Below are 19,778 nucleotides of genomic sequence, written 5' to 3'. Positions count from 1 at the left end.
GTTACACAGTGAGTGACCCTCACTCTGAATAAACAGTGACTCTGTACAGTTACACACAGAGTGACCCTCACTCTGAATAAACAGTGACTCTGTACAGTCACACAGTGAGTGAACCACACCTTCAATAAACTGAGACTCCGTATAGTTACACAGTGACCCTCACTCTGAATAAACAGAGAATCTGTACAGTTACACAGTGAGTGACCCTCACTCTGAATAAACAGTGACTCTGTACAGTTACACAGTGACTGACCCTCACTCTGAATAAACAGTGACTCTGTACAGTTACACAGTGAGTGACCCTCACTCTGAATAAACAGTGACTCTGTACAGTTACACAGTGACTGACCCTCACTCTGAATAAACAGTGACTCTGTACAGTTACACAGTGAGTGACCCTCACTCTGAATAAACAGTGACTCTGTACAGTTACACACTGAGTGACCCTCACTCTGAATAAACAGTGACTCTGTACAGTCACACAGTGAGTGACCCACACCTTCAATAAACTGAGACTCCGTATAGTTACACAGTGACCCTCACTCTGAATAAACAGAGAATCTGTACAGTTACACAGTGAGTGACCCTCACTCTGAATAAACAGTGACTGTGTACAGTTACACAGTGAGTGACCCTCATCCTGAATAAACAGTGAATCTCTACAGTTACACAGTGAGTGAGGCTCACTCTGAATACACAGTGACTCTCTACAGTTGCATAGTGAGTGACCCTCACCCTGAATAAACAGTGACTCTGTACAGTTACACAGTGAGTGACCCTCACTCTGAATAAACAGTGACTCTGTACAGTTACACAGTGAGTGACGCTCACTCTGAATAAACAGTGACTCTGTACAGTTACACAGTGAGTGACCCTCACTCTGAATAAACAGTGACTCTGTACAGTTACACACTGAGTGACCCTCACTCTAAATAAACAGTGACTCTGTACAGTCACACAGTGAGTGACCCACACCTTCAATAAACTGAGACTCCGTATAGTTACACAGTGACCCTCACTCTGAATAAACAGAGAATCTGTACAGTTACACAGTGAGTGACCCTCACTCTAAATAAACAGTGACTGTGTACAGTTACACAGTGAGTGACCCTCATCCTGAATAAACAGTGACTCTCTACAGTTACACAGTGAGTGACCCTCACTCTGAATACACAGCGACTCTCTACAGTTACACAGTGAGTGACCCTCACCCTGAATAAACAGTGACTCTGTACAGTTACACAGTGAGTGACCCTCACTCTGAATACACAGTGACTCTCTACAGTTACACAGTGAGTGACCCTCACCCCGAATAAACAGTGACTCTGTACAGTTACACAGTGACTGACCCTCACTCTGAATAAACAGTGACTCTGTACAGTTACACAGTGAGTGATCCTCACACCGAATAAACAGTGACTCTGTACAGTTACACAGTGACTGACCCTCACTCTGAATAAACAGTGACTCTGTACAGTTACACAGTGAGTGACGCTCACTCTGAAGAAACAGTGACTCTGTACAGTTACACAGTGACTGACCCTCACTCTGAATAAACAGTGACTCTGTACAGTTACACAGTGAGTGATCCTCACACCGAATAAACAGTGACTCTGTACAGTTACACAGTGAGTGACCCTCACTCTGAATAAACAGTGACTCTGTACAGTTACACAGTGACTGACCCTCACTCTGAATAAACAGTGACTCTGTACAGTTACACAGTGAGTGACGCTCACTCTGAATAAACAGTGACTCTGTACAGTTACACAGTGAGTGACGCTCACTCTGAATAAACAGTGACTCTGTACAGTTACACAGTGAGTGACCCTCACTCTGAATAAACAGTGACTCTGTACAGTTACACACAGAGTGACCCTCACTCTGAATAAACAGTGACTCTGTACAGTCACACAGTGAGTGAACCACACCTTCAATAAACTGAGACTCCGTATAGTTACACAGTGACCCTCACTCTGAATAAACAGAGAATCTGTACAGTTACACAGTGAGTGACCCTCACTCTGAATAAACAGTGACTGTGTACAGTTACACAGTGAGTGACGCTCACTCTGAATAAACAGTGACTCTGTACAGTTACACAGTGAGTGACCATCACTCTGAATAAACAGTGACTCTGTACAGTTACACAGTGTGTGACCCTCACTCTGAATAAACAGTGACTCTGTACAGTTACACAGTGAGTGACCCTCACTCTGAATAAACAGTGACTCTGTACAGTTACACAGTGACTGACCCTCACTCTGAATAAACAGTGACTCTGTACAGTTACACAGTGAGTGACCCTCACTCTGAATAAACAGTGACTCTGTACAGTTACACACAGAGTGACCCTCACTCTGAATAAACAGAGACTCTGTACAGTCACACAGTGAGTGACCCACACCTTCAATAAACTGAGACTCCGTATAGTTACACAGTGACCCTCACTCTGAATAAACAGAGAATCTGTACAGTTACACAGAGAGTGACCCTCACTCTGAATAAACAGTGACTGTGTACAGTTACACAGTGAGAGACCCTCATCCTGAATAAACAGTGACTCTCTACAGTTACACAGTGAGTGACCCTCACTCTGAATACACAGTGACTCTCTACAGTTACACAGTGAGTGACGCTCACCCTGAATAAACAGTGACTCTGTACAGTTACACAGTGAGTGACCCTCACTCTGAATAAACAGTGACTCTGTACAGATACACAGTGAGTGACGCTCACTCTGAATAAACAGTGACTCTGTACAGTTACACAGTGAGTGACCCTCACTCTGAATAAACAGTGACTCTGTACAGTTACACACTGAGTGACCCTCACTCTGAATAAACAGTGACTCTGTACAGTCACACAGTGAGTGACCCTCACCCTGAATAAACAGTGACTCTGTACAGTTACACAGTGAGTGACCATCACTCTGCATAAACTGTGACTCTGTACAGTTACACAGTGAGTGACCCTCACCCTGAATAAACAGTGACTCTGTACAGTTACACAGTGAGTGACCCTCACTCTGAATAAACAGTGACTCTGTACAGTTACACAGTGAGTGACGCTCACTCTGAATAAACAGTGACTCTGTACAGTTACACAGTGAGTGACCCTCAATCTGAATAAACAGTGACTCTGTACAGTTACACACTGAGTGACCCTCACTCTGAATAAACAGTGACTCTGTACAGTCACACAGTGAGTGACCCATACCTTCAATAAACTGAGACTCCGTATAGTTACACAGTGACCCTCACTCTGAATAAACAGTGTCTCTGTACAGTTACACAGTGAATGACCCTCACCCTGAATAAACACTTACTCTGTACCATTACACAGTGAGTGACACTCACCCTGAATAAACAGTAACTCTGTACAGTTACACCGTGAGTGACCGTCAGTCTGAATAAACAGTGACTCTGTGCAGTTACACTGTGAGTAACCCTCACTCTGAATAATCAGTGACTCTGTACAGTCACACAGTGAGTGACCCACACCTTCAATAAACTGAGACTCCGTATAGTTACACAGTGACCCTCACTCTGAATAAACAGAGAATCTGTACAGTTACACAGTGAGTGACCCTCACTCTGAATAAACAGTGACTGTGTACAGTTACACAGTGAGTGACCCTCATCCTGAATAAACAGTGACTCTCTACAGTTACACAGTGAGTGACCCTCACTCTGAATACACAGTGACTCTCTACAGTTACACAGTGAGTGACCATCACTCTGAATAAACAGTGACTCTGTACAGTTACACAGTGAGTGACCCTCACTCTGAATAAACAGTGACTCTGTACAGTTACACAGTGAGTGACGCTCACTCTGAATAAACAGTGACTCTGTACAGTTACACAGTGAGTGACCCTCACTCTGAATAAACAGTGACTCTGTACAGTTACACACTGAGTGACCCTCACTCTAAATAAACAGTGACTCTGTACAGTCACACAGTGAGTGACCCACACCTTCAATAAACTGAGACTCCGTATATTACACAGTGACCCACACTCTGAATAAACAGAGAATCTGTACAGTTACACAGTGAGTGACGCTCACTCTGAATAAACAGTGACTCTGTACAGTTACACAGTGAGTGACGCTCACTCTGAATAAACAGTGACTCTGTACAGTTACACAGTGAGTGACCCTCACTCTGAATAAACAGTGACTCTGTACAGTTACACACAGAGTGACCCTCACTCTGAATAAACAGAGACTCTGTACAGTCACACAGTGAGTGAACCACACCTTCAATAAACTGAGACTCCGTATAGTTACACAGTGACCCTCACTCTGAATAAACAGTGTCTCCGTACAGTTACACAGTGAATGACCCTCACCCTGAAAAAACACTTACTCTGTACCGTTACACAGTGAGTGACACTCACCCTGAATAAACAGTGACTCTGTACAGTTACACCGTGAGTGACCCTCACTCTGAATAAACAGTGACTCTGTACAGTTACACAGTGAGTGACGCTCACTCTGAATAAACAGTGACTCTGTACAGTTACACAGTGAGTGACCCTCAATCTGAATAAACAGTGACACTGTACAGTTACACACTGAGTGACCCTCACTCTGAATAAACAGTGACTCTGTACAGTCACACAGTGAGTGACCCATACCTTCAATAAACTGAGACTCCGTATAGTTACACAGTGACCCTCACTCTGAATAAACAGTGTCTCTGTACAGTTACACAGTGAATGACCCTCACCCTGAATAAACACTTACTCTGTACCATTACACAGTGAGTGACACTCACCCTGAATAAACAGTGACTCTGTACAGTTACACCGTGAGTGACCGTCAGTCTGAATAAACAGTGACTCTGTGCAGTTACACTGTGAGTAACCCTCACTCTGAATAATCAGTGACTCTGTACAGTCACACAGTGAGTGACCCACACCTTCAATAAACTGAGACTCCGTATAGTTACACAGTGACCCTCACTCTGAATAAACAGAGAATCTGTACAGTTACACAGTGAGTGACCCTCACTCTGAATAAACAGTGACTGTGTACAGTTACACAGTGAGTGACCCTCATCCTGAATAAACAGTGACTCTCTACAGTTACACAGTGAGTGACCCTCACTCTGAATACACAGTGACTCTCTACAGTTACACAGTGAGTGACCCTCACTCTGAATAAACAGTTACTCTGTACAGTTACACAGTGAGTGACCCTCACTCTGAATAAACAGTGACTCTGTACAGTTACACAGTGAGTGACGCTCACTCTGAATAAACAGTGACTCTGTACAGTTACACAGTGAGTGACCCTCACTCTGAATAAACAGTGACTCTGTACAGTTACACACTGAGTGACCCTCACTCTAAATAAACAGTGACTCTGTACAGTCACACAGTGAGTGACCCACACCTTCAATAAACTGAGACTCCGTATATTACACAGTGACCCACACTCTGAATAAACAGAGAATCTGTACAGTTACACAGTGAGTGACGCTCACTCTGAATAAACAGTGACTCTGTACAGTTACACAGTGAGTGACGCTCACTCTGAATAAACAGTGACTCTGTACAGTTACACAGTGAGTGACCCTCACTCTGAATAAACAGTGACTCTGTACAGTTACACACAGAGTGACCCTCACTCTGAATAAACAGAGACTCTGTACAGTCACACAGTGAGTGAACCACACCTTCAATAAACTGAGACTCCGTATAGTTACACAGTGACCCTCACTCTGAATAAACAGTGTCTCCGTACAGTTACACAGTGAATGACCCTCACCCTGAAAAAACACTTACTCTGTACCGTTACACAGTGAGTGACACTCACCCTGAATAAACAGTGACTCTGTACAGTTACACCGTGAGTGACCGTCAGTCTGAATAAACAGTGACTCTGTACAGTTACACTGTGAGTAACCCTCACTCTGAATAAACAGTGACTCTGTACTGTTACACAGTGAGTGATCCTCACCCCGAATAAACAGTGACTCTGTACAGTTACACAGTGACTGACCCTCACTCTGAATAAACAGTGACTCTGTTAAGTTACACAGTGAGTGACGCTCACTCTGAATAAACTGTGACTCTGTACAGTTACACAGTGAGTGACCCCCACTCTGAATAAACAGTGACTCTGTACAGTTACACACTGAGTGACCCTCACTCTGAATAAACAGTGACTCTGTACAGTCACACAGTGAGTGACCCACACCTTCAATAAACTGAGACTCCGTATAGTTACACAGTGACCCTCACTCTGAATAAACAGTGACTGTGTACAGTTACACAGTGAGTGACCCTCATCCTGAATAAACAGTGACTCTCTACAGTTACACAGTGAGTGACGCTCACTCTGAATACACAGTGACTCTCTACAGTTACACAGTGAGTGACCCTCACCCTGAATAAACAGTGACACTGTACAGTTACACAGTGAGTGACCCTCACTCTGAATAAACAGTGACTCTGTACAGTTACACAGTGAGTGACGCTCACTCTGAATAAACAGTGACTCTGTACAGTTACACAGTGAGTGACCCTCACTCTGAATAAACAGTGACTCTGTACAGTTACACACTGAGTGACCCTCACTCTAAATAAACAGTGACTCTGTACAGTCACACAGTGAGTGACCCTCACTCTAAATAAACAGTGACTGTGTACAGTTACACAGTGAGTGACCCTCATCCTGAATAAACAGTGACTCTCTACAGTTACACAGTGAGTGACCCTCACTCTGAATACACAGTGACTCTCTACAGTTACACAGTGAGTGACCCTCACCCTGAATAAACAGTGACTCTGTACAGTTACACAGTGAGTGACCCTCACTCTGAATACACAGTGACTCTCTACAGTTACACAGTGAGTGACCCTCACCCCGAATAAACAGTGACTCTGTACAGTTACACAGTGACTGACCCTCACTCTGAATAAACAGTGACTCTGTACAGTTACACAGTGAGTGATCCTCACCCCGAATAAACAGTGACTCTGTACAGTTACACAGTGACTGACCCTCACTCTGAATAAACAGTGACTCTGTACAGTTACACAGTGAGTGACGCTCACTCTGAATAAACAGTGACTCTGTACAGTTACACAGTGAGTGACCATCACTCTGAATATACAGTGACTCTGTACAGTTACACAGTGTGTGACCCTCACTCTGAATAAACAGTGACTCTGTACAGTTACACAGTGAGTGACGCTCACTCTGAATAAACAGTGACTCTGTACAGTTACACAGTGAGTGACGCTCACTCTGAATAAACAGTGACTCTGTACAGTTACACAGTGAGTGACCCTCACTCTGAATAAACAGTGACTCTGTACAGTTACACACAGAGTGACCCTCACTCTGAATAAACAGTGACTCTGTACAGTCACACAGTGAGTGAACCACACCTTCAATAAACTGAGACTCCGTATAGTTACACAGTGACCCTCACTCTGAATAAACAGAGTATCTGTACAGTTACACAGAGAGTGACCCTCACTCTGAATAAACAGTGACTGTGTACAGTTACACAGTGAGTGACGCTCACTCTGAATAAACAGTGACTCTGTACAGTTACACAGTGAGTGACCATCACTCTGAATAAACAGTGACTCTGTACAGTTACACAGTGTGTGACCCTCACTCTGAATAAACAGTGACTCTGTACAGTTGCACAGTGAGTGACCGTCACTCTGAATAAACAGTGACTCTGTACAGTTACACAGTGACTGACCCTCACTCTGAATAAACAGTGACTCTGTACAGTTACACAGTGAGTGACGCTCACTCTGAATAAACAGTGACTCTGTACAGTTACACAGTGAGTGACGCTCACTCTGAATAAACAGTGACTCTGTACAGTTACACAGTGAGTGACCCTCACTCTGAATAAACAGTGACTCTGTACAGTTACACACAGAGTGACCCTCACTCTGAATAAACAGAGACTCTGTACATTCACACAGTGAGTGACCCACACCTTCAATAAACTGAGACTCCGTATAGTTACACAGTGACCCTCACTCTGAATAAACAGAGAATCTGTACAGTTACACAGAGAGTGACCCTCACTCTGAATAAACAGTGACTGTGTACAGTTACACAGTGAGAGACCCTCATCCTGAATAAACAGTGACTCTCTACAGTTACACAGTGAGTGACCCTCACTCTGAATACACAGTGACTCTCTACAGTTACACAGTGAGTGACGCTCACCCTGAATAAACAGTGACTCTGTACAGTTACACAGTGAGTGACCCTCACTCTGAATAAACAGTGACTCTGTACAGTTACACAGTGAGTGACCCTCACTCTGAATAAACAGTGACTCTGTACAGTTACACACTGAGTGACCCTCACTCTGAATAAACAGTGACTCTGTACAGTCACACAGTGAGAGACCCTCACCCTGAATAAACAGTGACTCTGTACAGTTACACAGTGAGTGACCCTCATCCTGAATAAACAGTGACTCTCTACAGTTACACAGTGAGTGACCCTCACTCTGAATACACAGTGACTCTCTACAGTTACACAGTGAGTGACCGTCACTCTGAATAAACAGTGACTCTGTACAGTTACACAGTGACTGACCCTCACTCTGAATAAACAGTGACTCTGTACAGTTACACAGTGAGTGACGCTCACTCTGAATAAACAGTGACTCTGTACAGTTACACAGTGAGTGACGCTCACTCTGAATAAACAGTGACTCTGTACAGTTACACAGTGAGTGACCCTCACTCTGAATAAACAGTGACTCTGTACAGTTACACACAGAGTGACCCTCACTCTGAATAAACAGAGACTCTGTACATTCACACAGTGAGTGACCCACACCTTCAATAAACTGAGACTCCGTATAGTTACACAGTGACCCTCACTCTGAATAAACAGAGAATCTGTACAGTTACACAGAGAGTGACCCTCACTCTGAATAAACAGTGACTGTGTACAGTTACACAGTGAGAGACCCTCATCCTGAATAAACAGTGACTCTCTACAGTTACACAGTGAGTGACCCTCACTCTGAATACACAGTGACTCTCTACAGTTACACAGTGAGTGACGCTCACCCTGAATAAACAGTGACTCTGTACAGTTACACAGTGAGTGACCCTCACTCTGAATAAACAGTGACTCTGTACAGTTACACAGTGAGTGACCCTCACTCTGAATAAACAGTGACTCTGTACAGTTACACACTGAGTGACCCTCACTCTGAATAAACAGTGACTCTGTACAGTCACACAGTGAGAGACCCTCACCCTGAATAAACAGTGACTCTGTACAGTTACACAGTGAGTGACCCTCATCCTGAATAAACAGTGACTCTCTACAGTTACACAGTGAGTGACCCTCACTCTGAATACACAGTGACTCTCTACAGTTACACAGTGAGTGACCCTCACCCTGAATAAACAGTGACTCTGTACAGTTACACAGTGAGTGACCCTCACTCTGAATAAACAGTGGCTCTGTACAGTTACACAGTGAGTGACCATCACTCTGAATAAACAGTGACTCTGTACAGTTACACAGTGTGTGACCCTCACTCTGAATAAACAGTGACTCTGTACAGTTACACAGTGAGTGACCCTCACTCTGAATAAACAGTGACTCTGTACAGTTACACAGTGTGTGACCGTCACTCTGAATAAACAGTGTCTCTGTACAGTTACACAGTGAGAGACCCTCACTTTGAATAAACAGTGTCTCTGTACAGTAACACAGTGAGTGACCCTCACTCTGAATAAACTGTGACTCTGTACAGTTACACAGTGAGTGACCCTCACTCTGAATAAACAGTGACTCTGTACAGTTACACAGTGTGTGACCGTCACTCTGAATAAACAGTGTCTCTGTACAGTTACACAGTGAGAGACCCTCACTTTGAATAAACAGTGTCTCTGTACAGTAACACAGTGAGTGACCCTCACCCCGAATAAACAGTGACTCTGTACAGTTACACAGTGACTGACCCTCACTCTGAATAAACAGTGACTCTGTACAGTTACACAGTGAGTGATCCTCACCCCGAATAAACAGTGACTCTGTACAGTTACACAGTGACTGACCCTCACTCTGAATAAACAGTGACTCTGTACAGTTACACAGTGAGTGACGCTCACTCTGAATAAACAGTGACTCTGTACAGTTACACAGTGAGTGACCATCACTCTGAATATACAGTGACTCTGTACAGTTACACAGTGTGTGACCCTCACTCTGAATAAACAGTGACTCTGTACAGTTACACAGTGAGTGACGCTCACTCTGAATAAACAGTGACTCTGTACAGTTACACAGTGAGTGACGCTCACTCTGAATAAACAGTGACTCTGTACAGTTACACAGTGAGTGACCCTCACTCTGAATAAACAGTGACTCTGTACAGTTACACACAGAGTGACCCTCACTCTGAATAAACAGTGACTCTGTACAGTCACACAGTGAGTGAACCACACCTTCAATAAACTGAGACTCCGTATAGTTACACAGTGACCCTCACTCTGAATAAACAGAGTATCTGTACAGTTACACAGAGAGTGACCCTCACTCTGAATAAACAGTGACTGTGTACAGTTACACAGTGAGTGACGCTCACTCTGAATAAACAGTGACTCTGTACAGTTACACAGTGAGTGACCATCACTCTGAATAAACAGTGACTCTGTACAGTTACACAGTGTGTGACCCTCACTCTGAATAAACAGTGACTCTGTACAGTTGCACAGTGAGTGACCGTCACTCTGAATAAACAGTGACTCTGTACAGTTACACAGTGACTGACCCTCACTCTGAATAAACAGTGACTCTGTACAGTTACACAGTGAGTGACGCTCACTCTGAATAAACAGTGACTCTGTACAGTTACACAGTGAGTGACGCTCACTCTGAATAAACAGTGACTCTGTACAGTTACACAGTGAGTGACCCTCACTCTGAATAAACAGTGACTCTGTACAGTTACACACAGAGTGACCCTCACTCTGAATAAACAGAGACTCTGTACATTCACACAGTGAGTGACCCACACCTTCAATAAACTGAGACTCCGTATAGTTACACAGTGACCCTCACTCTGAATAAACAGAGAATCTGTACAGTTACACAGAGAGTGACCCTCACTCTGAATAAACAGTGACTGTGTACAGTTACACAGTGAGAGACCCTCATCCTGAATAAACAGTGACTCTCTACAGTTACACAGTGAGTGACCCTCACTCTGAATACACAGTGACTCTCTACAGTTACACAGTGAGTGACGCTCACCCTGAATAAACAGTGACTCTGTACAGTTACACAGTGAGTGACCCTCACTCTGAATAAACAGTGACTCTGTACAGTTACACAGTGAGTGACCCTCACTCTGAATAAACAGTGACTCTGTACAGTTACACACTGAGTGACCCTCACTCTGAATAAACAGTGACTCTGTACAGTCACACAGTGAGAGACCCTCACCCTGAATAAACAGTGACTCTGTACAGTTACACAGTGAGTGACCCTCATCCTGAATAAACAGTGACTCTCTACAGTTACACAGTGAGTGACCCTCACTCTGAATACACAGTGACTCTCTACAGTTACACAGTGAGTGACCGTCACTCTGAATAAACAGTGACTCTGTACAGTTACACAGTGACTGACCCTCACTCTGAATAAACAGTGACTCTGTACAGTTACACAGTGAGTGACGCTCACTCTGAATAAACAGTGACTCTGTACAGTTACACAGTGAGTGACGCTCACTCTGAATAAACAGTGACTCTGTACAGTTACACAGTGAGTGACCCTCACTCTGAATAAACAGTGACTCTGTACAGTTACACACAGAGTGACCCTCACTCTGAATAAACAGAGACTCTGTACATTCACACAGTGAGTGACCCACACCTTCAATAAACTGAGACTCCGTATAGTTACACAGTGACCCTCACTCTGAATAAACAGAGAATCTGTACAGTTACACAGAGAGTGACCCTCACTCTGAATAAACAGTGACTGTGTACAGTTACACAGTGAGAGACCCTCATCCTGAATAAACAGTGACTCTCTACAGTTACACAGTGAGTGACCCTCACTCTGAATACACAGTGACTCTCTACAGTTACACAGTGAGTGACGCTCACCCTGAATAAACAGTGACTCTGTACAGTTACACAGTGAGTGACCCTCACTCTGAATAAACAGTGACTCTGTACAGTTACACAGTGAGTGACCCTCACTCTGAATAAACAGTGACTCTGTACAGTTACACACTGAGTGACCCTCACTCTGAATAAACAGTGACTCTGTACAGTCACACAGTGAGAGACCCTCACCCTGAATAAACAGTGACTCTGTACAGTTACACAGTGAGTGACCCTCATCCTGAATAAACAGTGACTCTCTACAGTTACACAGTGAGTGACCCTCACTCTGAATACACAGTGACTCTCTACAGTTACACAGTGAGTGACCCTCACCCTGAATAAACAGTGACTCTGTACAGTTACACAGTGAGTGACCCTCACTCTGAATAAACAGTGGCTCTGTACAGTTACACAGTGAGTGACCATCACTCTGAATAAACAGTGACTCTGTACAGTTACACAGTGTGTGACCCTCACTCTGAATAAACAGTGACTCTGTACAGTTACACAGTGAGTGACCCTCACTCTGAATAAACAGTGACTCTGTACAGTTACACAGTGTGTGACCGTCACTCTGAATAAACAGTGTCTCTGTACAGTTACACAGTGAGAGACCCTCACTTTGAATAAACAGTGTCTCTGTACAGTAACACAGTGAGTGACCCTCACTCTGAATAAACTGTGACTCTGTACAGTTACACAGTGAGTGACCCTCACTCTGAATAAACAGTGACTCTGTATAGTTACACAGTGAGTGACCGTCACTCTGAATAAACTGTGACTCTGTACAGTTACACAGTGAGTGACCCTCACCCTGAATAAACAGTGACTCTCTACAGTTACACAGTGAGTGACCCTCACTCTGAATAAACAGTGACTCTGTACAGTTAAACAGTGAATGACGCTCACTCTGAATAAACAGTGACTCTGTACAGTTACACAGTGAGTGACCCTCACTCTGAATAAACAGTGTCTCTGTACAGTTACACAGTGAGTGACCCTCACCCTGAATAAACTGTGACTCTGTACAGTTACACAGTGAGTGACCCTCATCCTGAATAACCTGTGACTCTGTACAGTTACACAGTGAGTGACCCTCACTCTGAATAAACAGTGACTCTGTACAGTCACACAGTGAGTGACCCACACCTTCAATAAACTGAGACTCCGTATAGTTACACAGTGACCCTTACTCTGAATAAACAGATACTCTGTACAGTTACACAGTGAGTGACCCTCACTCTGAATAAACAGTGACTCTGTACAGTTACACAGTGAGTGTCCCTCATCCTGAATAAACAGTGACTCTGTACAGTTACACAGTGAGTGACCCTCACTCTGAATACACAGTGACTCTGTACAGTTGCACAGTGAGTGACCCTCACTCTGAATAAACAGTGACTCTGTGCAGTTACACAGTGAGTGACCCTCACTCTGAATAAACAGTGACTCTGTACAGTTACACAGTGAGTGACCCTCACTCTGAATAAACAGTGACTCTGTACAGTTACACAGTGAGTGACCCTCACTCTGAATAAACAGTGACTCTGTACAGTTACACAGTGAGTGACCCTCACCCTGAATAAACAGTGACTCTGTACAGTTACACAGTGAGTGACCATCACCCTGAATAAACAGTGACTCTGTACAGTTACACAGTGAGTGACCCTCACTCTGAATAAACAGTGACTCTGTGCAGTTACACAGTGAGTGACCCTCACTCTGTATAAACAGTGACTCTGTACAGTTACACAGTGAATGACCCTCACTCTGAATAAACTGTGACTCTGTTCAGTTACACAGTGAATGACCCTCTCTCTGAATAAACTGTGACTCTGTACAGTTACACAGTGAGTGACCCTCACCCTGAATAAACTGTGACTCTGTACAGTTACACAGTGAGTGACCCTCACTCTGAATAAACAGTGACTCTGTCCTCCTTTCCTTTCTCGCACGGTCCACTCTCAGGTCTGATTCCTTCCTCTCTGGCCCTTTACTTTTCCAACTGTCACCTCTCAGCTTCTAGCTTCACCCCCCCCCCCTTTCTACACCTTTCCAGTCCTGATGAAAGGTTTCGGCCTGAAATGTCGACTGTACTTTTGTCCATAGATGCTGCCTGGCCTGGTGTGTGTGTGTGTGTGTGTGTGTGTGTGTGTGTGTGTGTGTGTGTGTGTGTGTGTGTGTGTGTGTGTGTGTGTGTGTGTGTGTGTGTGTGTGTGTGTGTATCTGTGTGTGTGTGAGTGTGTGTGTGTGTGTGTGTGTGTGTGTGTATCTGTGTACGTGTGAGTGTGTGTGTGTGAGTGTGTGTGTGTGTATCTGTGTGCGTGTGAGTGTGTGTGCCTGTGAGTGTGTGTGTGTGTGTGTGTTTGTGTGTGTGTGTGTATCTGTGTGTGTGTGAGTGTGTGTGTGTGTGTGTGTGTGTGTGTGTATCTGTGTGCGCGCGTGCTCACCCATGCACTAACCAGGGAATATGGGACGGTGCCAGGGTCAAGGAAATTCTACAGGGGGAAAGTGACAAGGTATCTGACGTCCGGCACCTGGGTTCAGGGAGTGTGGTCACTGTGGGCCTCGCCGTCACCTACCTTACAAACAGAGAAGGTGGAACAGCACAGCAGAGTGCAGGCCATTCGGCGCCACAGCATTGTGCTAACCCTTTAACCTACTTCAAGATCAATCGAACCGTTCCCTCCCACTAAAGCCTCCATTTTTTCTTTCAACCATGTGCCTGTCTGAGAGTCTCTGCAATGTCCCTAATGCATCTGCCTCTATCGTCCCAGTCCCCGGCAGGGCATTCCACACACCCAGCGGTCTCCGTGTGTGGAAAGTTACCTCTGACATAGGGACAAGAAGGTCGGCAGAGGGGGTGGTGGGGTTGGGCTGGGCATCAAATCAGTAGAAAGATGTGACATCGGATCGGAAGATGTTGGATCCCTGTGGGTTGAGGTAAGAAACTGTGAAGTTAAATGGACCCTGGTAGCCGTTATATACAGGCCTCCCTACAGTCGCTGAGATGTAAACCGGAGATTGCAACAGGAAATAGAAAAGTCATGACCACAGGGTGATGTTGTGATGGTCACGGGGGATTTTAACGTGCAGTCGATTGGGAAAACCAGGTTGGAAATGGATCTCAAGAGAGCGAATGCCGACAAGAGGGCTTTTCGGAGCATCTTGTCGTTGAGCCTACTGGGGGATCAGCTGTACCAGATTGGGTGTTACGTCATGAACCGGAGGCGATTAGGGAGCTTAAGGTAAAGGAACCCTTGGGAGGCAGTGGTCACAATATGATTTGAGTTCAACTTGAAATTTGATAGGAAGAAAGTAAAGTCCGACGTAGCAGGATTTCAGTGGGGGAAGGGGAATTACGGTGGTATGAGAGAGGCATTGGCCAAAGTAAATTGGAAGGAGATGCGCAGACTCAGGATAGAGGGGCGTCCATTTAGGTGAGAGATGCGTAGAGATTTCTTTAGCTAGAGGGTGGTGAGCTTGTGGAATTTGTTACCACAGGCAACTGTGGAGGCCGGGTCGTTGGGGGTACTTAAGGCGGAGATTGATAGGTTCTTGATTGGCCATGGCATCAAAGGTTATGGGGAGAAGGCTGGGCAGTGGGGCTGAGGAGGGGAAAAATGTTCATCCATGATGGAATAGCGGAGCAGACTCGATGGGCCAAATGGTCTCATTCTGTTCCTATGTCTTATGGTCCTATGGACATTCTTCCTCCCCCCCCCCCAAACACCTTGAAATTATGCCCTCTCATAGTAACCATAACATTTCGTGTGAGTTGCTGAGAAGCTGGGGGAGGTTGAAACTAGGGGGAGGGTGGTTGTGCAGTTGGGAAAGGAGAAACACTGTTGCCCTAACTGCCCCCTTCCCCCCCTCCACACCCCCCCCCCCACGATACCCACTACGGGGAAAAGGCAGTTCTGGATCGGGTGTTGTGCAATGAACCAAATTTGATTAGGGAGCTTAAGGTGAAGGAACCCTTAGGAGGCAGTGATCACAATACGATAGAATGACCAACGTGTGCGATAAGCACTGACAAGTCTGCAGATGCTGGAAATCCAAAGCAACACACACAAAGCGCTGGAGGATCTCAGTGGATCAGGCAGCATCGATGGAAATTAATAAATAGTTGGTGTTTTGGGCCGAAACCCTTCTTTGGGACTGTGAAGTTGTGGGGGGGGGGGGGGGCGGGGTGGGGGGAGGTTAGACACCAGAATGAAAAGGTGACGGGGAGGGAAAGGAGGCTAGCTGGAAGGGGGTAGGTGAAGCCAGCTGGGTGGCAAAGGTCAAGGGCGGGAGAGGAAGGAGTCTGCTCTGGGAGGGAGTGTGGGACATGGGGGGGGGGGTGGGAGGGAAGGAGGACGGGCACCGGGGGGGGGGGGGAGGTGATAGGCGGAAACGGCGAAGGGCTGGGGAGGAAGGAATCTCCCGTGAGAGGAGAGTGGACCGCGGGAGGGAAGGAAAAGGGACACCTGAAGGCACCTCACCTCTTCTCAGCTGCCTATCACCTCCCTCACGCCTGGTTTCACCCACCGCGCCCCAGCTATCCTCCCTCTACCTTGACATCCTGACACCTTCCCAGCCCTGAAGAAGGGTCCCGGCCTGAAAAGTCGACCACTCGTTCACCTCCACAGCCGTTGCCCGACCTGCCGAGCCTCCCCACCCCCCCACCCCTGGTGCCCCGGCATCCACAGAAACCCTCCTGCTCATGCGTTCAACTTGCCCCTACCAGACCAAAGACTTGTGTTTTGCATTAGTGACTGATAATCCGCCTGACCTTTGAAGTGTAGTCCCCGTATCTAACACTCTCTGTCTTGGACCATGGCTGGAGGGTTGCTTTCTGAGTTAGGTGACTATTTTTTAACACGGTGTTCCCCCGGAGGAATGCCGTCTCGCTTAGCTGTACGCACGCGTGAGGCCGAGGGAGGGTTCAACTTGAACCTGACTGCCTGCCCGTGGGCCACATACCTGGCAACCATTGTCCAGTTGCACCACTGCTGGGGTCCAATTCGCCTCATCTCTTCATCAAAAGCGTTCCTGCACCACATCCTGGTGAAAATGAGCAGCTGGAACTCTATACTTCCTGTTTAATAAAGTGAACAGAGAAGCATTTGAGATCTTCGCGCGGGAGGTGCCCCCAGGATTGAACTTCTTTGACAAGTGTACTTCTCGTTTGGAGATAGAGCTCGGCAGCAAAGACGTCCCGGCCGAACGAGCCCGCGCCGCCCGATTGCACCCAATCGGCCTACTAACCGGTACGTCTTTGGATTGTGGGAGGAAACCGGAGCACCGGGAGGAAACCCACGCGGGCAACGGGGAGAACGTCCGGGGATCGAACCCCGGGGTCGCTGTTGCCCCAAACCGTGCCGCCTCACCCTGTCAGAGGAGAGAGGGAGGGGAACCACTGCCGCTCCGCTGTGTCAGGAATCAGAAAGCTGCCCCCTTCCCCCACCCTCCACCCCACACGCCCCCCCCCCACCACCAAGACACCCACTAGGGGAAAAGGGCAATTGTGGGTTGGGTGTCGTGTAATGGACCAGATTTGATTATGGAGCTTAAGGTAAAGGAACCATTAGGAGGCAGTGATCATAACATGACGGAATTCACCCCTGCGGTTTGAGAGGGAGAAGACAGAAGTCAGATGTAACAGTATTTCAGTGGAGGGAAAGGGAATTACAGAGGCGTGAGAGAGGAACCGGCCAAAGTTGATTGGAAGGGATCACTAGCAGGGATGATGTGGATGGAGTTTCTGGGAGAAACCCGTAAGGCACAAGAAGAAGTATTCTAAAGACAGGGTGACACAACTGTGGCTGACAAGGGAAGCCAAAACCAAACATAACAACAAACGGGGAGGGTATGTAATAGAGTAAAAATTAGCCGGAAGTTAGAAGATTTGAAATACCAACAAAAGGCAATAATAAAGCCATTAGGAGAAAAAATATGAAATATGAAGGTGAGATGGCCTATAGTATCAAAGGGGGTGACAAAAGTTTTTGTTTTTAGATATAGAAAGAGTAAAGGAGAGAAGAGAGTGGATATTGGACCAGTGCAAACTGACATCTGGAGGGGTACTAATGGCGGAGGGGGGGGGGGGGGAACAAAGGAATGGTGGACAAACGTAAAAGGTATTTTGCATCCATGTTCACTGAAGATATGAGAGTGTCGGGGAGCAGACACTCATTGTTGCTGTTACGAAGGAGAAGGCACTTGGGAAGCTGAAAGATCTGGTAGATAAGTCACCTGGACTAGGGTTATGAAAGGAGAGGCTGTAGAAATTGTGGAGGCGTGTGTAATTATCTTTCCAGATAATTTAGTAAGTAAATTACACCCAATCAATCTACTAACCGGTACGTCTTTGGAATGCGGGTGGAAACCCACGCAGCCACGGGGAGAACATCCGGGAATTGAACCCTGGGATCGCTGTCACCCCAAGTAAGTAATTTAGTAAGTATGCAGATGATAGGTGGCGTTGTGGATAATGAAGTAGGTTTTCAAAGCTTGCAGAGAGACTTAGGCCAGTTCGAAGAGTGGGCTGAAAGATGGCAGATGGAGTTTAATGCTGATAAGTATGAGGTGCTACATTTTGGTAGGAATAATCAAAATAGGACATACATGGTAAACGGTAGGGCATTGAGGATTGCAGTAGAACAGAGAGATCTAGGAATAATGGTGCATAGTTCCCTGAAGGTGGAATCTCATGTGGATAGGGTGATGAAGAAAGCTTTTGGTATGCTGGCCTTTATAAATCAGAGCATTGAGTACAGGAGTTGGGATGTAATGTTAAAATTGTACAAGGCATTGGTGAGGCCGAATTTGGAGTATTGTGTACAGTTCTGGTCACCGAATTATAGGAAAGATGTCAACAAAATAGAGAGAGTACAGAGGAGATTTATTAGAATGTTACCTGGGTTTCAGCACCTAAGTTACAGAGAAAGGTTGAACAAGTTAGGTCTTTATTCTTTGGAGCGTAGAAGGTTGAGGGGGGACTTGACAGAGGTATTTAAAATTATGAGGTGGATAGATAGAGTTGACGTGGATAGGCTTTTTCCATTGAGAGCAGGGGCAGATTCAAACAAGAGGGCATGAGTTGAGAGAGGGGGCAAAAGTTGAGGGGTAACATGAGGGGGAATTTCTTTATTCAGAGAGTGGTGGCTGTGTGGAACGAGCTTCCAGTAGAAGTGGTAGAGGCAGGTTCGGTATTGTCATTTAAAGTAAAATTAGATAGGTATATGGACAGGAAAGGAATGGAGGGTTATGGGCTGAGTGCGGGCCGGTGGGACTAGGTGAGAGTAAGCATTCGGCACGGACTAGAAGGGCCGAGATGGCCTGTTTCCGTGCTGTAATTGTTATGTGGTTATAAGAATCACTGGATTCCGGAGAACTGGAAAAATTGCAGTCGTAACTCCGCTTCTCAAGAAGGGAGGGAGGCAGAAGAAAGGAGATGATAGGCCGATTTAGCCTGACCTCAGTGGGATGACTGGAGCTCATTCTTAAGGATGAGGCTCCAGGGCGCTTGAAAGTAGGTCGAAGTCAACCTGGCTTTCACAAGGGTGAAACTTGCCTGACTGACCTGTTGGAATTCCTTGAAGAAATAGCGAGCAGGACAGATAAAGGAGGATCAGCGAAGGTTGCGTACGGATTT

The 19,778-nt window shown here is 45.9% G+C and overlaps 1 protein-coding gene across 1 annotated transcript in view; it reads right to left on the bottom strand.

Moving 5' to 3' along the window:
• Positions 1-19,778, bottom strand: part of LOC140741640 (receptor activity-modifying protein 2-like) — a 261,467-nt gene that overhangs the window by 230,923 nt on the left and 10,766 nt on the right. Inside the window, exon 3 of the mRNA XM_073071924.1 lies at positions 17,105-17,219. Coding sequence (XP_072928025.1) covers positions 17,105-17,219 — 115 coding nt within the window. The remainder of the gene's footprint in view (positions 1-17,104; positions 17,220-19,778) is intronic.

This window comes from Hemitrygon akajei, chromosome 18 (assembly GCF_048418815.1).
Source record: "Hemitrygon akajei chromosome 18, sHemAka1.3, whole genome shotgun sequence".
Classification (NCBI taxonomy): domain Eukaryota; kingdom Metazoa; phylum Chordata; class Chondrichthyes; order Myliobatiformes; family Dasyatidae; genus Hemitrygon; species Hemitrygon akajei.
The sequence above is the reverse complement of the archived record's forward strand: the minus strand, read 5'-3'. Positions and strand labels throughout refer to the sequence as shown.